General features: G+C 37.8%; 1 protein-coding gene across 5 annotated transcripts in view; it reads left to right on the top strand.

Annotated features, from left to right (window-relative positions):
• The window catches only part of pard3bb (par-3 family cell polarity regulator beta b), a 307077-nt gene that overhangs the window by 119181 nt on the left and 167362 nt on the right, over positions 1-20534 (top strand). For all 5 annotated transcript variants that reach the window (XM_053496440.1, XM_053496439.1, XM_053496437.1 and 2 more), the window contains 5 exons: positions 2630-2713; positions 8445-8570; positions 10404-10801; positions 14295-14434; positions 14671-14799. In XM_053496440.1, coding sequence (XP_053352415.1) covers positions 2630-2713; positions 8445-8570; positions 10404-10801; positions 14295-14434; positions 14671-14799 — 877 coding nt within the window. The remainder of the gene's footprint in view (positions 1-2629; positions 2714-8444; positions 8571-10403; positions 10802-14294; positions 14435-14670; positions 14800-20534) is intronic.

The raw sequence follows: 20534 nt of genomic DNA, 5'->3' as shown, positions 1-20534 counted from the left end.
TTAACAATGGAAGAACAATGATTTCAAGCATCACCCTCCTTTTAACATGTCAAGTCTGCCATTCTAACCCAATCAGCCTGACATAATAATCTCCAGCCTTGTGCTCGTCAACATTCTCACCTGAGTTAACAAGACGATTACTGAAATGATCTCAGCAGGTCCTTTAATGACAGCAATGAAATGCAGTGGAAAGTTATTTTTGGGATTAAGTTAAATATCATGGCAAAGAAGGACTATGCAATTCATCTGATCCCTCTTCATAACATTCTGGAGTATATGCAAATTGCTATTATTAAAACTTAAGCAGCAACTTTTCCAATTTCCAACATTTATGTAATTCTCAAAACGACTGTACATAGTTTCAGTTGGAAATTGAGCCATGGCACCCAGACAAGTTAGCAAGTGTGGCATTGTTTCAGCCCGAACATGGTATTGTTGCTGAAAAGTAATTTTTCAGATAGGATCCTATAACACCATTCTTAAAGCCTCATATCTCCAGATCCATGCTTTTGTTTTTTTTTGTAAATACTGTATGCATACACACCTATATTTTTGGCAGCACGGTGGCTATGTGACGCTGTCACCTTGCACCTCCTAGTCCTTGGTTTGATTCCTGCATCAGGTCTGTGTGCATGGAGTTTGGTGAGTTTCCTCTGGGTTTTTACCCACAGTCGAAAGGCATTTCCAAATTGCCTGTAATGTGTGAATGTGCGCGTGTGAGTGTTGACCGGAGGTCCTACAAAGGTTGATTTATATTTTTATCATATAAAAAGAAACACATCTGCTAAATACAATTCTATGCCCTTTTATGTAGTGTCTGTAAATTTTTTTTAAATTTAAATCTTTCAATAATCCTAAACATCAGATAACACTTGGCATATTTAGATTTCACGTGAAAAGTCATAAACCTTAAGAATGTATTGTTCTAAAATGCAAAATTGTTAAGATATTGCAACATTAATTTGACATGGTTATGGAAATTACCGAATTTTTGCTTTTTAAGCTTTAACCAAAAAGAATTTAGGCAAACTATTTTACAGGTCATCTGCTTCTAGAGGCTTACACCAATTTAATATAAATACTTGTAAAGAATTATGTATAATTTGCATTTTGAAATATAATTGTATGAAGCGAAACTGTATAGCACTGAATGTATTTTTTTTTCTCTGACATTTTTTATGATGCAAGATTAGTTACTTCCATGTTGCATGAACTTCAGAATTAGCTTCTTTGGCACATATATCACACGCACACACGCACAGTCCACCACACTCTCAGGTAGTCCACCACACTCTCAGATAGTCCACCACACTTTAAAAATATAGAATTTTACGTAATTCAAGGTGCCGTGCTGATTGCCGAAAGGAAAAAGAAAAGGATGAGAGCGGAGATGAGGAAGGTCAGTGCAGGATTGATGACTTTAGAGGGTGTGTGTGTGGTCAGCCTGATAAACTCATTAACAACACACGCCAGGCAAATGATTGCTTGCACCGAACGTCCGTTTCGCAGTGTTGGAGGAAACAGCCTCAGGAAAAAAGCTGATCCAAGCGATCTTTAAAAAATCTCCTGCACTTGCAAACAGCAGTTTGAAGTTGTCACCTTTTTGGTCGTCTCCTGTAATGACATAGGCAGGTATTTAGACAGATATTTTCTTTTCTTTTATTGCAGGTAAAAACTCAGACCAAAAAACAAAAACATTTGAACTTGTAGGGGGACAATTTGAAAACAAAAACATTTTTCTTTTTCTCTAGTTTAAATACCTTTCAGATTTTTTCATACCCTTTGCATTTTTTCATACCCCACACTAACCTGGTTTCACGCCTCTTCCAAATACACCGTTTCATCGTTTATGTAAATGAGCTGCTATTGAGCCATGCCTCACTAGATAACAGCACATCAGGTAAGGATTACTTCTTATACTAGGTCGCATTGTCATAAAAACAATGAACCAGCGAAGCAACTCCTGAGCCGTATAGTGTGCATACATAAAAATAAAATAAAAATCTAGGGAAGTAATGAAAAAAATAACATTTTGCAACTGAACTGCTTGATTTGCACTTGGAAAGAAAGTTTTGAAGGAACAACCGAGTGTGCAGATACGTTAAAACAAGTCGACAAAAAAAAAAAAAAAAAAAAACATTGTTCAGAAATATCTCTGTACATGTCGACAGGGCTTTAGTGATTACACCATGTCTGCAAGATGCCTCGAGTATACTATATTTTCATCCTGATGGTGTCTGTCTGTTTTCTCACAGTTATTTTTGCTTGAGAAAAAGTGCGAGTGCTGTTTCAAGGTCAGTGCTGTTAGTGCTCCAAGCTGTTCTGTTCACGTTCATCTACATTAAGCCCTGTATTTTTCCTCGCCTGCTGTGTAATCATGGACCATGCCAAGTATACTGTAAGCACTGACACAGGGAAAGGCATCGAGGGCAGAAAAATGGGCCGAAAGTGCGGTTGGAAGGTAAACACAGTGAACGGAGTTGGAGCACGAGTTTAAAGTCTGTGTGAGTGTGTGTGTGTTTACACCAGAGAGAGCAGAGAGGAAAAATTTTGTCCATGTCCAGCTTTTCTTTGCCTTTTTTTGATGCAAATTCATTTTAATGTAATGTCTTTGTCTGTCTGTCTGCAGCCTAACAAAGACTGTGGAGATTTCAGGAGAACACGGGCCTCTTGGGATACACGTGGTGCCATACTGCTCATCTCTAGGTGGAAGGTTAGTGTCTCTCTCTCTTTTTATTCACAAACCCCCCATCACTTCCATATCATTATGTCTCATATTATATAGTAATTTCACTTTGAAAAAAAAAAGTCCTCCTTTTGTTTGTTTCTGAAGCAGGAAGTTGAAGGTTGAGCATTGGGTGGGAGAGGAAACATGGATGCATCCATGGCCTTTTTGTTTAGCAACATGCTACCGAGCTAATTGTGATAAATGATGTATGCTGGATAGATGGATGCACATTATGAACTCGTGTATAGATAGATATAGAGTGTATAGATTTTTTAATAGATTTCTATACACCTAAGTGTATAGATTTTTCAAGCCAACATGTCTGTGTTTTTTCGACTAAAGACGTTACAGTGGTAACTCAGCATACAAATGACCGCGTCTTGTAAATTTTTCTATTAAGAACTACAATTTTGCAAGGAATTTGCCGCGGATAACGAAACAGTTTTGGCATTTGAGCGACTGACCGCACCCCACAAAATATGTCATGTTTCACTTAATTTACATGTCTTTTCTAATTGTTTTTGGGTTATTTTATATGCAGAAATGTAACTGTAGTGTTGGAAATTGGTAATATCTGTAATATTCTTGGGTGACTGGAATGGATTATCTCCATTTACATTATTTCCTATGGGGAAAATGTGTTTTGCAGTACACAATTTCACCCTAAGAGCTTGCCTCCAGAAAGGATAAATTCATATACCCAGGTACCACTGTGCTTTATATACCCTTATCTCATTTAAAGGTGTTTTTTTGTTTAGTGTTGATGCTGTAGGCAGCCATGGTGATTTTTTTTTTTTTTTATTACGTACTGAACTCAGTATTGAAAAGACCATTCCGAGGTGGAGTTTCTTTTTCGTCTGTTTTTCCTAGTCGGAGGTCAATGATATGATAAGTTCTTAAGGTCTTAAGCCGAATGAGTCCTCTTCTGATACCACATGAGATAACTTAAAGAAATAGATGGAAAGTAGTAAAGGAAAGAGAATCGGAAGCAAGCCTGGTTCATTTAGTGGACCTTGTTTTCCCAGCATGCCCCTGGTCTGGTTGTGGTAAAAGGAGTGACCAGGTGGTCAGCATCAGGACCCTTTTGCGAGGGGTTTAATGCTTTGTAGATGTCGATGGAGACATGCAGATCAAATGAGACTGGAGGCTGAAGCTGTGCTGCACGGGTTAAAGTTGATGTGTATGTTGTGTATATTGTTTGTTCGGGCAGAAGTCACATGACTTTTGTGTCATCTTTCAAACCAGCCATAAAACTTAATTTCTGCTCCACAGAATTATTACTTTTCCAGCGAATATAACCTTAAAAGCACTCGTGTGTGTAATGACGCTCATAATAAATCACAGCATGTCTGTGTGACACAGCGACAGTGTTGTCTAACAGGCATGCAGGATGGGCTTTTCCCCCTGCTCACAGGGAGGATTCACACACTGAAATTGATTCATCACAGCAAGTCACATTGGGGGAAAACAGGGCTTTTTATAAAGACATAGTTGCCCCTGCAGGATTCTTTTTTTTTCTCTTTCTTTCTGTCTTTCCATCTCTCAGGCTTTCTCTCTTTTTTGTGTGTTTTTTTTCACATCTCTCCATCCCAGAGGGCCCATCTGTTTGCTTTAGTCATGGCCGCCAACTTGTCTCTCCAGGTCAAAGTTCACTTTTAGCTCAAAAAGAGATGTCAATAATATCACCAAATATTGAGCAGCGCACTAATGTAAATAGATCTGTTTCCTAATGCCATGTGTCTGGGGGCCGGGCGAGCGGATCTAATAGGGGTGAAGAGATCAGGAAGCTTTAGCTTGGAGCTGGACACATGCTGACCCTCCACACCGACATTGTGTTAATGTATTCCAGACCAGTCTGAACTCTGAAATGCTATGTTATTGTTTTCGTATCCAGTCTAGGACACTGATATCACCTCTTGGCTCTAAAAAAACACAAAACAAAAAAACAACACAATGATCGTCTGGGTGTGATATGTTTGTGGACCAGACTTTGCCCTTTTTTTGATGAGTGCAGACAGCAGTCACTGTTTCTGATTGTTCTAGTTTCCCGGTGTATCTGTTTGAAAAGTAAATTTTTTTGAACGGATTTTGTTTCTTTCTCTGGAAAAAATGAATGGATGGTGTTGGATTACTCTTCACTTTGTCTGTAAGATGTGTACACACGTCTATTCAGTCTTGCATCATACGTCTGTTAACGCTAACCTCAGTCTCGGAGATGTCCATGCCGATGCAGTTCAGTGCGAAGCGGACTCTCACCACGCACCATTCTGACACACATTTAGAAATGCCTGCAAAGCAGAAAATCCTGAACATTCTCTCCAAAGTGTGTTATAAGAAGTTTTTCCCGCTCTGATGCCACACGGACTGCCCCAGGCAGCTGCTTTTAGAGATGCAAGACCCAGACTATTTGTCGGTCTTTGTGCTGAGTTTTTTTTTTTTTTTTGTACTCCAGGGTTATTTCTCATTGTGAAGAAATTTGACTTTGCAAAGTTTTAGCAGTAAGTTATTGTAAGCAAGATGACTGTTTACAGAAGGGTTTTATTCAGCAGGCAGTTTTTATATACAGTGTGTGTGGCAGTTGATTTTTCAGGTCAGTGTGAAGGGCATCGTCTCTCTTAAAATTCAGCCAGGGACGTTGGAATGAATTTCTGTGCTATTTAAAATAGTGTACTAAAATAACAAGTGTTAATATGCAGAAAGGCATCTCAGAACACACAATAGCAATAAATTGCACAAATGCCTTAAGGGTTGACTTTAGAGATGCTTTTCTGGTCACCGTGGTTAAAAAGGATGGTGGTTTGAGTGATTGACTTCCTTTTCCCTTCCCATCTGTTTGATTCTCCGGTCATTAATTTCTTTTCTTCACTATTCTGCGTAAACACTAGAGACTGTTGTGCATAAACCTGATGAGATCGGAGGTTTCTGGAATACCCAAATCAGCCCATCTGGTATCAACAACCATGCTACATTAAAAGACACAGAGTTCACGTTTCCCCCCTGTTCTGAGGTTTAATGCAAACTTTACTTAAAGATTTTTGTATGTATTTGCTTTGAGCTTCTGTTGCAAATTGGCTTATCGGGAAATTGCACAAATGAGCAAGGGTACAGTTGATCATTTGGTTAGTGTAGTAGTGCGCAGTTTGGTGCGATTATACCATGTTTATATTCAGTACTTTGCAAAAGAATTTGCCCCCTCCTTATTTCCTTATATTTTGCCTTCAAAGAGCCAGACTTTCAGGTATTTTTAACAAAAGGAATGTTTTTTGTGTGTGTGCGCTTCTTAAGCAACACAGTTACCTATAAATCATTCAAGCATAAAAAACATCTAACTTAAGACTTAAACAAATGACAAACAGGTGCAGATGACAAATGATCAGGCCGGTGATTAGTTAAGTATAATGTGGCTGAGTTACTGTACATAAACACTCAAGTTGTTAATTATAACTTTGTTTTACATTTCATTCATTTGATCTACATATCTTAATTTTATATAAAGAAATGAGGGGTGGCGCAAGACTTTGGGTGGCACAGTACTGAACATAAGTGAATAGAAAGTCATTTTAATACTTTGCTGCATGTTGAGGGCTTAGGAGAAAACATGGCTCCTGTGTGAAGACAGATTTAAGAGTTGAAGACTGGTTAACCAAATGGAAAATTAGACACAGGCACAATGTTAATCGAAGCTTTTACTTCTTCATGTTGGATTTATCAGTGGAACTACTATTTACCGAAAGGATGATGCAGTGGCTTTATCTTTCATCATTGGAGAACTGTGATATTTTTGTGCATTTGCATGAACTCTAGATTGTAATGTGTAACAGCAAGCACTGCTGTGGCTTAATAATAATAATAATAATGTGAATTGGAATTTTTTTTTATGTTTTACGATTCATTCATGTCTGGTGTCAGTGATTTTCCTGGCCTGCCCACTGCGGTCCTGGGACCTCTCTCATCTCTCTCATCCTTGCCAACTCTGGCTAAAAAACAGTTGTGGTTTTAATAGGGTCAAATTTTTGGCCTGGATCAAGCAACTAAAACAACTAAGAAGATGAAGTTACTGGAATTTGGTTAAGAACTGTCCAACACATTATTAAATTCTGGAAGGATAGTGCTGAAACATCAACTTTATAGAAGAAATGTGGTCAGGAAAAAAAAAAATCCCTGTAATCGGCGATCACTCAAACGCTTAAAAAATAAATAAGCGGCAGTAGAAATCAGAGCTATGTTTATAATTAAAAAAGAAAAAGAGTAGTTCTGTATCCATAATGCAACAGGAACTCACCGGATTGAGACAAACAGCTGTCTGGCTATCAGAAGAACCACTTGTTTATGAGACTAATCAGAAAAAAGGAGTAAATTTGATAAGGATTGGATTTTTTGAGCATTGGAAAAAGGCCATGCGATCTGATGAGTCTAGATTGACCGTATTTCATAGCGATGTCATAGTCAAAGCTGAAGATGGTTACATTAAATCTTGGTTTGTGCAGCTTTTTTGGCCAGGCTGTGTATAAACAATAGGATATATATATATATATATATATATATATATATATATATATATATATATATATATCTTCGATTGCTTAGGTAAGGATTTAATCATGATAGGGTCTGTTATAGAAAGATAATCACCAGTGGGGTGGTGTGATGTCATCCCAAAGTTAACTATTGTCCTGTAGTGTAATGTTTTATTAAAAAAACAAGTGAGGTGATGTTATCACTTTATTATGGCACAATATAACAGCTATAATCTGCCCTTTCTTTACTCTTTCTCTTTTCTATTAAAGTTAATACTGTACGGGAAAAAGATGCCTCTTGTAAATGTACAGAGAATTCAGAAAGCATTGTGTTAGTGCTTGGGAATTACCTAAGAGTTCCTCTAAAATCTAAATAAAAGCCACCTCACAGACAACTTGAGCACATTTGCGTTTACACTTACTCTTTATTTAATCTGTGTATGTGTCTACTGTACTAAAACCTGATTCTATAGAAATGATAACATGTTAAAATGAGCACATATGATGCATATCGATAAACTTGCAGCTAAATTATAATCAGAGCTGTGCGGGTATAAGAAAATTGTTTAACACTCTGTAAATTAAGAATTCAACAATACAGATTAAATTGCACCTTTTTTCCCCTCAAAATGTGGCACAGTTTCTACACCTTCTGTAGTTTATTTGATTGAAACGCATTGTGGCACTTTTGTTAACGATGTGTGACAGCCAAAACAATTAATAGTTGAACAATTTCCCGATAAATAGTAATTAAAATGAAACACAATTTATCAGCCTTGATGTCTCTTTTTTTTTTTTTTTTTTTTGCTTTCTCTCATTTATTTTTCACACTCTTTGTTTCTCTCAATATACACACATGAATACACACTCCCTGTTGAGTTATCACCTCTCGAGTGGCATCACGGTGTTGTTTGTTGGAAACAATTTCATTTTAGTTCACACACAGGGAGCTATTATGAGTGGTTTCCTTTCCATCTGCCACTGTCAAGAGTTGTTCTCTTTTGTTTTTAAAGTGTGTGTGAGGGCAATACCAAGTCATGATCTTGTTTTCAAGTTTGTTTATGACGACACTTTCAATTGTCAAAACGGCATAGTTTTTGTGTACAGCTTTTTTTTTTCCTGATCTGAAAAAAGATGCTTCATATGATTCATTAGGAATGCTCTGCGTTCAGTGTGTGATTGTGCTGTGTGTGTTGCAGGGCTCTGGGTCTGCATATTCGGAGCGTGGAGGAGAACAGTCGCTCCAAAAGAGAAGGCATCTTCCAAGATGATGACTGCATCGTTAAGATCAACGACACCGACCTGATGGACAAGTCTTTTTTACAGTGAGCAAACGACTTTACAGCAAAAAAAAAAAAAAACTCTCTAGTGCTTTCGGCAAGATTTCCCCATTTATATCCTCCTTTTCTTCCGTCTCGCTGCCTGTCTTTTCCAGCGTCTTATCATGGTGGTAAAAATAGACAGTCCTCTCTCAGTCCATTGTTGTGAGGATTGAGGCCATTTAAGCTGATCACAACATTGGACAGGTTTCAAAAGCAGTGGAAACATGGCTTGAGCAGAAACATCTGTTTCATCCAGCAGCCATGGTCCTTGAAAGCTCCTCTGTGCTCCCACTGAGTACACACACATACACATGCATGCAAACACACACACGCATTACCATAATCGCACTTGTTGTTATAAGAATGTCTAATCTTACTGTCTTTCTTTTTCTTATACGCCATGATGTGGTTTATGTATGTATTTATTGCAACTAACAAAGAAGACACTTTAAGGTATAAGTGTGTAACGGAGGAATCTCGTTGCTCTTGGTAATGCTGAAGGGGCATTTTGTTGTTCCCAGGGAATGCCTTCGCTTTACTGCTTATATCATGTTGTTACACCTGTTGGTACACAGCGTTTTATCAGTAGTCATCTTTGACAAAGTGTGGCTGATCCTTAAGTCATACTTTCTCAGGTAAAAATTAACACGAGAGCAGAAAAACTAATGGAGAAAGGAATAATTGGAGTGACCAGTGAGCATTATCTGTTTTTCTAAGAGAACTGGTGATAAAGAGAAACATACCTGTAGTTATACTGCACTGTGTGTCACCATAAATCATGTAAAGTTTTATTTCTTTTTTGCTCTTCCTAACAACCATCGGGGTACAACATACCTAATATTTTTTTTTTATAAACTAAAATGTCGTGCTGACAGAAGTTTCCTGACGGACTCCCATTGGCTCATTGGTGCTGCTCACAGTGCAAGATTCATTGCTAAGAAGTTCAAACATGGTTGAAGATATTGGAGTGTAAAAGATGGCTTGCAGTCTGTGAATATTGTGTCACTGAGTGAGTGTGCAGTCCTCAGAGGTGCGCCCAAGGATTACTACAGGGACTTGCGTATCATAACACTAGCAACACTAACCTGCAACAGTCTCCTCTGTCTGTCTCCTATAACATGTATCCAGAGACAGAATATAGGAGGTGTATACTGCACACATCACTCCCTCTTATGATTTTCACAAAACAGCCCAAAAATAAATAAATAAATAATTAAAAATAATCCCTTTGTACATTGTCATCCAAACATGCAGGGAACAGATGTTAAATAGTGGAAGATCATTTTTTTCTTTTTGAATTTCTGTTGTCTTTAAAGAAATATCTGCACTCTCGTAAAACATTTTTTAACTAACTTTATATGATGTCACTAAGTTGCACCATGTTTTTGCTTTTACATTTATTATATGAATTATTCATACGTAAGCTCCATATTCCATATGTGTCCCATGGAGCAGATCAGTCAGACAGAAGGCTACAGTAATTTTATTATTACATTTAGGATGGATGGATGAGCCTGAAATTGAATTGCTTAACACAAACGAGAAAGAAGGATTGCGTTGTCATTAGTAAAGGGGAGAGCTCGTTAGTCATAACCCCAATTATGCTGTCTCTGGAATGAGCTTTAGCTCGACTAAAATAAATGAAAATATTACATTTCATTAATTGTCTTCAGATTCAGCATCATTATTCATTGCATTATATAATCACAAACTGCTTAATTTTTTTTAAAGGCTTAATGCAGCTTTATAGTCTCTTGAAACTTCAGTCCTTCTCTCAGTATGTCTGACGTTCTTTGTTGAATTTCTTTTCTACCCCACTTCTCTCTCTTTTCACAGGTCACAGGAAGTGTTTCGTCAGGCTATGCGCTTGCCTTCTGTACGTTTAGAGGTTCTCCCCGTGGCCAATAAAGAGCACTTTGAGAAAAGTCTGATTGGCCATATTTTTAGCACCGACAGCCATGATGGTACTCCCCAGCCCAAAGAGCCTCCTCCTCCTCTGAAGGTGAAGCCCATGGTGAGACCTGTGGATTCCTCCACCGGCAGACAAGCAGGACCTCAGGAGAGCAGTAGCATAAACATGGACTGCCGTTCTCTCGATTTCCCTCTTCCTGTCGGTCTTTACCCAAGAGGCAAGAGCAGCAGCCCATTACTCAAAAAGAGCCACACCATCTCACCTCTGGTTGGGTTAACCACCAAGAAAGCAGGCAAGAGGCTCAAAATTGATCTGAAGAAAGGTACGTAGGAGTGGTGTGGTATACTTTAAGCCGTTAAGGATATTACTCTCCTTTTAATCCTTGTGTGGGTACTCACTCAGTGAAGTGCCTATAGACAGGACTAAAGACACAGGAGCATCTAGTTGTGAACCAAAACAACATTTACATTGTCAGACACCAGTATTCACAATAATCTTGTTTATACAGTACTGTGCAAAAGTCTTAAGCCACCCCTCATTTCTTCATAATAAGTTAAAATATATACATTAAAGTAAAGAAATTGGAACAAATGCTTTACTGCATTAGGCTGCAAAGTGCCTAAATATTCAATTTAAAATATATTGTTTTTGTGACAACCTCAGCAGCAACCTCATATACCCTGTTGCCTGTTCCACCCACTCAGAATTCAGCATCACCAGTATACTAATCATCGTTAAGTTAGATGTTTTTAAGCTTGAAGGATTCACATGTCCCTATGTGGTTTAAACAACCAAAAAAAAAAAAACTGTCCTCTGAAACTGCTCAGGTACAGGGACTGGACTGAAAATGAGATGTAAGAGCCAAAGATTGAAGAACTATTCTGAAGTACTAATACTTTTAATACTGAAGCTAGGTTATACTGTACTATAGTGAAGCTGGGTTATACTGTACTATAGTGAAGCTGGGTTATACTGTACTATAGTGAAGCTGGGTTATAGTGTACTATACTGAAGCTGGGGTACAGTGTACTATAGTGAAGCTGGGTTATACTGTACTATACTGAAGCTGGGTTATAGTGTACTATACTGAAGCTGGGGTACAGTGTACTATAGTGAAGCTGGGTTACAGTGTACTTTACTGAAGCTGGGTTACAGTGTACTATACTGAAGCTGGGTTATAGTGTACTATACTGAAGCTGGGTTATAGTGTACTATACTGAAGCTGGGTTATAGTGTACTATACTGAAGCTGGGTTATAGTGTACTATAGTGAAGCTGGGTTACAGTGTACTATACTGAAGCTGGGTTATAGTGTACTATACTGAAGCTGGGTTATAGTGTACTATACTGAAGCTGGGTTATAGTGTACTATACTGAAGCTGGGTTACAGTGTACTATACTGAAGCTGGGTTACAGTGTACTATACTGAAGCTGGGTTATAGTGTACTATACTGAAGCTGGGTTATAGTGTACTATACTGAAGCTGGGTTATAGTGTACTATACTGAAGCTGGGTTATAGTGTACTATACTGAAGCTGGGTTATAGTGTACTATACTGAAGCTGGGTTATAGTGTACTATACTGAAGCTGGGTTATAGTGTACTTAACGCTGGGTTATTAACACTGTACTTAACAACCTGAAGTTGATTGCTAGTCCTGAAGTGCTTTATTCCCCTCATACACCATAGTTAATTGCCAAGTATTACCATTTTGCATTTATTAAAGAATGATGCCTCTTACTTTATCCATGTATTATTTTTTTAATGCTGTAAAATGCCCATAAAGCAGGTTAGTTTATTTTACTTATATTATAGCAGATTTAAGCTGTTGTTCCCTTTGTATTATTTTTTTCTTTTAAAGTAAGTAAAACAATGACCTTTGGCCTGCATACTTTAATTTTACAACATGCTTACACTTTCTTTGTTAAAATACAGGACAGTTTAAGTTTATTATTAGCTAGAGATTATGTGGAGAGTCTAACCAGCAAGTCCCTCTTGATGCAGTGTTACCATAGAAACATCAACAGATTAGAACCAGCGCCGGTCAGTTTCCTTAGAGCCTGCACTACTGTGAGAGCTGTGGTTATAGATAATTAATCAACACTTTCTGACCACTCAGTCACAGAAAATCTGGATTCAGTTCAAATATACAGTGTATATATATATATATATATATATAGATACTGTATATGTTCTATATTCTTTCTCTCTCTCTTTCTCTAATATAAGTATATATATGTGTGTGTGTGTGTGTGTGAATGAGAAATAAAAAGAGTCGAAGTGATTAAACAATTACACTTTTAAAAAGGAAAATGCCCTGAAGTGTAGGGGGAAAAAAAAAAAAACGTTTCTGATCTGGAATATAATTTTGCCATTCTCTGGTGAGCAGTTTAGTATCCTTTTGTTCCTCTTTCTTTCTTTTTTTTTTCTTTTTCTTTCTTTCTTTGTAGTGTGTCTCTGTGAGCTTGTAGCTCAATGGATGAAGCCATAATTTCGGCCTGCAAAGTCTATTAAGTTCTTATTGATCCAGCCATTACTGATGATCTGAATTCATTGCAGCAACAGAAAACTGCTGACTATAAAGGCATTGTGCTAAATGACCAACATAAACCACCAGCGCAATGCTTCCTGTGCTCCACTTGCCGGCGGGCACTTAGTTTTTTTTTTTTTTTTTCTTCCCCCATGCCAGAACATACCAGGCCGTGTTAAAGATCTCTCGTTCCCTCACCCTCACTGCGTCCATCACTGCTCCTTTCCTTGTCTCTAGCTGGGACGTCGGCGTGGTTATACGTCCCATCAAAAAACGTGCCTAATGTCACCCAGCAGGCGATAGGCTGTTCACTAATCTACCTATCAGTCATCCTGACAGCACAGAGACCCTGATAAGAGCCGCTGCAGCGGAGGTCACAGCACTGCAGGCACACTCGCACCTTTAATACCTCTCTCCTCAGCTATGCTGTCAGACCAAACCAGCATTCATCCCTTTCACCATTCCATCACGCTCACTGCACAAGCCTCATATCGCATTCCCTCAGCTAAATGTTAAACAGCGGAATATGTAAATAACAGTCAAATGTGAAAAATGTTAAACAGCTAAATATATAACTCCTTATAAAATGGTCTGTGTGGTTAATTATACATCATGTGAGGTGATTTAGTGAGAACATTAGTACAGTTCGTCTGCTTCCCATGTTTGCTAAGAATCTAAAATCTCCACTATTAAACATGTCATGGATATTAATTTGCAAGGAAGATCACACCTACCCACTCGCCCCAGGTCTCTATAATAGATGTATCCATACGTGAAATTAAACTGTAGTCCGGCAGTGATAATGCACTGAAGCAGCAGTTTCACTTTCACAACCGCACACACACACGCGCACACACACGCGCACATACGCGCACACACACGCGCACACACACGCGCACACACAAACACTTGGGCTTCTTCATAGATTAGGACTATGTGCAGTCAATCAGATCATCTGTTCTTTTTCCTGAGAGCCTTTGTGGATTGAATTCTTAGACGTTTTTCTTTCTTTTTTTCTTTACTTTCTTTCTTTTTTTTTTTTTTTTTTTTTAAATGTCATAACTACATTTTCCATCTGCACTTTCCCTGGCTTTGTGATCAATACCGGGCAAGGCCGATTGATCATCAGGCTTTCAGAATAATTGTGCTCTTGTGCAGTTTTAAGAGTCAATAAAATAGACCCACTTCTTACCCACTTCTGTGTTGATCTTGATTTAGTGTACAAGTGTCTAAAACACCTCAGCAATTAAATTCCTCCCTCTTTCTTCTCTGCTGTCTGACGGCCAGGGCCGGAGGGTTTGGGCTTCACCGTGGTAACCAGAGACTCGTCAGTGCATGGGCTCGGTCCCATCCTTGTCAAAAACATCCTTCCTAGAGGAGCCGCTGTTAAGGACGGCCGCTTGCAGTCTGGAGATAGAATTGTAGAGGTAAAAAAATAATAATAATAAAACACTTTTGAGAAAAAGGATGTTGACATCTCCATCTCCCCCCATGCAAACTGTGATACACATAAACTGCAATACTGGTGTCAATTCTGCAAATGAGCAGTATTTATTAGTATTTTTTAATTAAAGTGTGAAGTGGAGCGCCTCAATGGGTTTGAACTGTGTGTGTGTGTGTGTGTGTGTGTGTGTGTGTGTGTGTGTGTGTGTGTGTGTGTCAGGTAAATGGTGTGGACATCACAGGTCGGACTCAGGAGGAGCTAGTGGCCATGCTGCGCAGAACAAAGCAGGGAGACAGTGTGTGTCTGGTGGTGGCGAGGCAGGAGGAGTTATTCCTGCCCCGAGAGCTGGTAAGACACTTTTAACTCTGGTCTCTGGGAAGAAGCCTTCATCTTCTTTCCCTACCAATACCTACCTTTATTCTACTAATAAATCATTTCTTTTAAGGCTTACTGTTTCTCCGCTCTTTTTCTTCCATTGGCAAAACAGACACAAGCACACTCACTGTACATCTCTGTATCTTTTTACAAGACTTTTTCTTTGTCACTGTCGTTTGATCATAAACATTAAAAATTTTTATGGCCTTAAGAGCTAATAGTTTATCAGTCACTAAATGAGTGTGTGTTCAAAACATTAAAAACAAGACATGCACATAAAAGAGGCATAATTACTACTAATGAGATCCACTCATTATACTCGACAGATACACCTAAAGCATAAAATCAAGTAATAATCCCTGGGGTTTCAAACATTTAAGGTTACTTATTAGAAGGTCAGGGGTTTGAGCCCCAGCACCACCAAGTTGCCACTGTTGGGCCCTTGAGCAAGGCCCCTTAACTCTATCTGATCCAGGGGAGCTGTATCCTGACTGACCCTGTGCTCTTATCTCAGCTTCCTTACCGGGATTTGTGAAAAAACTATTTCACTGTACTGTTAGGTACATGTGAAAAATAATAAAATCTTAATCTTCATACATTTTAACAAATGAATAGAACAAAAATTATAATAATATAAAAAATTATTCATACCAGCATGAGCTTATGCTTTCAATTATAAGCCTGCAAAGTTTATTTGTAAGTCACTCTCGATTCGACCATTTGCTAAATGATGTAACAGTAAAAGGGAGTATTTCTACACCTTTTACTCTCATAAAGCATTCCAGGATCTTTGAATACACGTGATATTGTTTGGCATTTGTGTATAATGCTCGGTGGCTGCTAGTTAACTAGCTCAAATTTGTTGCACAAAAACACAAGCCGAAGTATGCAGCAACCCGTTTAGCAATCTGTAATGTACAGTACAATATATTTAATAAAGTGTCTTTCTCACACTAGAATATGAACAATGTTAGAGCAACACTACCAGTCAAAAGTTTGTACACACCTTTTAATTCCAAGGTCTTTCCTGATTATTTTTTCTTTCTTTTTACATTGTAAAACAATACTAAACTATGCAATAATCTCCTTCGAACAGTTGATGTTGAGGTGTATCTGCTGCTCATGCTCTGTAAAGCCTTCATAACGGCTCTAATCTGAGGCGCTGTTAATTTATGATTTTTAAGGCTGGTAACTCTAAATAAACAACTCCTCTCCAGTGGAAGTAAATTTTGGTCTTGCTTTGCTGGGAAGGTCTTCTTGAGAGCCAGTTTCATCATGGTGCTTGATGGGTTTAGCAAATTTACTTGACGATACTGTTCTTGCAAGAACTATTACAGAACAGCCAATTTTGTGTCTTAAAATAACAACTCTTTTTGTTGTCGATATTGTTACTTAATTGCTAATGCTGTCAATACTTACACATTAATGCATGCATTAATCTGTAATTTTATGAGTTTTTTTTATGCAAATTAATCTATTGACACTATCATATGCTATTATATGACTGAGGAAACATCACCAGGTGTGCTGAACAGCAAATTTCATTATTAAAAAAAAAACTTTTAAATGGAAGTTTGGATAAAACCACTTTAAGGGGAACTATTTTTACAAGAATACATTAAATGTAAGACAATGAAAAAGGCTGAAAAAAGTGATGCAGAAGCTACTTTTATTGCACTTACTGGGGACCACTGGACATCAGTAGGTAACCATAGCTACTTTTGTGTAATAGCACGTCTAATTAAGGACAAATGGCAACTCCAGTCATTCACTCTGGGCATGTAACAAACACAAGAAAGAAACTTTGTCGAAGCATGTGCTAATCAGTTACATTAGACAAGTTGAAAAGGAGATAACGGACATGGTGACCACTATAGAAGCAGACGGCTCACAGTGTGATTACTGCTACAAGGGGTTTACCATTCCAGAGATTTTACCATTTGTGATAATTTGGTAAGTGTTAGTGTTTGAGATATTATAACACTATTATAAAACTATTTTACCTTTACTGGTTTTTCATGCAGTTCTGCATGCAAGTAAACCTGAGTATTTTTAAATTGTGATTAATCATAAGTGTCGTCATTGATACAGGCTATGATTGTGTTAAACTCAGTTTTTTAAATGCATTTACAGCGCTATTAATTACCTAATGTCATTAATGCTATTTTTTTTTGTTTAGAAATTTCCATTATTCCTCTAGAATGTGGAAAAATCTTTTAACTGGTTCTGTATGTAGAGATAAAATCTGTCTGGAAAGGTACAATTTAAATAAAATTGCACAGAAGTGGTGAAAGAAGTGATGAAAAGAGACATAAAGGTACAGTATGTGAGGGACTACACTGGGCTAGGTGAGAGCTAGTACTGTGTCAGGAGTTGGCACTTTAGAACAATGTTAAAAGTCATGTTACATTCAGGCATCCATTACAAGTTTCACTGTGATTAGAAATTTATGCCGTCTGATCTAGAGATTAGTCAGACAGCTCGGTCTGCCTTGGCTCTAGAGTGTTCCAGCCTACAGTACGCAGAGCAGGTGAATGTTTGCATATTGTCTTTGGCCCGTCTCTACAGCGTCTGCACTCTGTCTTTGGCTTAAGAATCTCGAGTTACTTGTAAATCTCCGTTCCTCGATCGAGCCTTGAGTTGAGGAAGCCCCGTCTCTCTGGTTCCTGTCATTGTCCCAGTTTAGCATGAGCGAGTGTCTGTGAGGATGTGCTGTCTCTTTCACCTGTCACTCTCGCTCTGCTTTCTCTCACTGCCCGCACTCTTTCTTTCAGTGTTTATATCTTTCCAGCAGTCTGAATTTTCCTTGATGAACCTTCTGACCCTCATAGACAGTCAGCTTTACACACACTTTCTGGCTTCCTGCTCTTATCCATTCACATGTTGATTCAGAGCTGAGCAGGAAGTGAAGCGGGAGGTCGACCAAAGCCTAAAGGAAGTTGTGGAGCATGCAGGGCTGTGTGAAGTTAGAGGCTGTAGCCATGCAGCTGTGTGTCGGGCTTCCCTTTGTCTCTCTCAACATAGCATCTGACATGGCCCCTCAGAGTCGGTTTCTGTGCATCTCAGCACTTTCTGGAAATAACCTATGCTTAAGAATATATGGATCTTCCCTGTTGCCATAGCAATATCTCTCAAACACTAGGATGTGCGCGCTGACCTTTATTGTTTTCTCATATTGTGTCTTTATTTAGATAACTCCAAAAGCACTATTACCAAATATGGAAATGTTTTACTCTTATTTGTGCAATGGAAAAAATAAGGTTCTAAACATGAGTCCTCTCATTCATTTGAAATTCATCAATTCTGTACCTTCCTGTATATCCCACAAACCAGAACTGTGATGAAGCAAACTGTGTATAAATATAATTAAAATTACAAATCAATATAAGATTTCTGACATCAAAAATGAGGCCTGATTACAGATAATTAGAATTGAGTTCATGACTCTCAGTTGTAATCCTTTGAACTATTTTGTAGGGAACATTGTTTATTGGGTGCATGCTTACATTTAGCAAATTTTTAGTAATTATACATTTGAATTTATCACAAACTGATTTATTGGCATATTTGAAGTGAGACAGCTGTAATCTTAAGCAAAAAAAAAAGTTAGAATAAAGCACCCTGCATTGCGGTGCAAGAATGCAGTGTACAGTAGAAGACAGACAAATGATTTAACAGATACAGTAGGTGAATAATTAGTTGTTTCTGCACTTCTGTTAACATAATGCACAGTGAGTGACTGCCCATTTCATGTCAAAACATCATGTGTAATTTTATTATCCTAGTCAAATTCATTTATTTAGTATTATATAGTATAGTATTATATAGTATAGTATATATAGAGAATGTGGTATTAAACACACACAATTAGATTTTTGTTAAAGGAAGTTCCTTTTCACAACAAGCAGGCATTTAGGGCATTAAAAAAATTTAATCACAGTCTTCAAGATTATTAATACTGTAGAATCTGAGTTTTTGTGTTCAGGTATATGCTTTAAATTATGTGGTGTGTGTAATGTATATTCCAAAACACACTTGTAAATCAAAGCAAATCTCCCTATACAAACTAATGAAATCTTAAATTATTTGTTCCACAGCCCAAAAAAAATCATACATAAAAATAATTAATATAAAGTAAAAATAAAACAAATTAATTAAATTAATTAAACAAAATTGTATCTGTAAAAATAAATCTATAAAGATAAGTGTTTTCCACTGTGTGTGTGTGTGTGTGTGAGACATATACCTGGACACAGCATGTCAGACTCTACAGAATTAATAATCTTGAAAACTGTGATTAAAATTTTTAAATGCCCCAAATCAGGGGCGTCATAACAAGAAGCGCATGCGTGATACATGATACTCGGTACTCGTAAACCAAGACTTGTTTTTCACGTCAAAATGTATAAAAAATCTTTGCTCGTCTTGCAGAACACTCACAAATCGCGTTACTCACAATCCGAGGTTTCACTGTACAGTGTGTGTGTATGTGTGTCTGTGTACTGTATAGACAGACAGACAATTATAACCAGATGTCGCTGGTATACTTAAAGAATATTTATGGGGCAGTCAAATCAAACACATACCTGTGATAGAATTTCTCATAAAAACGATTGACATTTACAGAAGACTTCACGTGTATGATGGTGATGAGATTCTTAGCCTCAGTAAAACGTTGGAACGGTGCGAATATTTTAACAAGTACATCCATGAATATTGATCCTGGCTGCCGTGGCTCGGAGCCCACTGCAGTCGTTCCCGTGAAAATTCAGCAAATTGGACACCCTATCCTTGAAAATCAACGGATAAAGTGTTGCGAATTGTGGAAGAGACGCGTGGGGACTCTGCACACAATCATTCACTAACACCACTTGCACATTACAAAACTGTGACTAGAAGTTATCGCCACATTACCCATACAGTCCTAATGGGCCAGTGAAGACACTGATGGTATCCAATGACTTATGAAACACTGAGATACGTGCATTAGGTCTTGTTCACATGGGCATTAAAATCAAGCGTTTTTTTGGCGTTCGTAGCATCCGGTGAATCAAGCGGCGAGGGTTTTCTACATAGGAGTCAATGAGAGTGTTCACACGGGCTTTGGTGACGTGCGTTTGTCCGGCTGCGCGTTTGTCCGGCTGCGCGTTTATTCAAAAAAACGTTGCATGCAGCTTTTTCTTGCCGTTCAAATCCAAACAACCCGCAAGAAAAACGATTCTAGTGGAAAAAAAGCCAAATAAAATGTCGGAGAAAGTTGATCTAGCCCGTATCACGAGAATTTTCAAAACAGGAAGATTAATGTCTAATATAGCAAAATGGTCCATATTAAAAGGAGGCACCTCAAATAAAACTAGATACAAAAGTTTGTTTAGACAAACTTTAAGTTGGCTTGAGAAAGCCGGAGATGGAAGTTTAAAAGTGTGAAAAGTTTAAAATTGTTTAAGAAGTTAAAAAAGTTAAAACAGTTTAAGTTTAAAAGGTTTAAAAGACAGATAGATAGATAGATAGATAGATAGATAGATAGATAGATAGATAGTGTCAGACAGATAGACAGTTACAGATATATAGATTGATAGATAGATTCATGATTGAGTCTATAGATAGATAAAAAATAGTCAGATTACAGATAGATAGATAGATAGATAGATAGATAGATAGAAATAGTCAGATGATAGATAGATAGATAGATAGATAGATAGATAGAT

The sequence above is a fragment of the Clarias gariepinus genome, chromosome 5 (genome assembly GCF_024256425.1).
Source record: "Clarias gariepinus isolate MV-2021 ecotype Netherlands chromosome 5, CGAR_prim_01v2, whole genome shotgun sequence".
NCBI classification, from domain to species: Eukaryota; Metazoa; Chordata; class Actinopteri; order Siluriformes; family Clariidae; genus Clarias; species Clarias gariepinus.
This window is presented reverse-complemented; position numbering and strand designations above follow the sequence as displayed.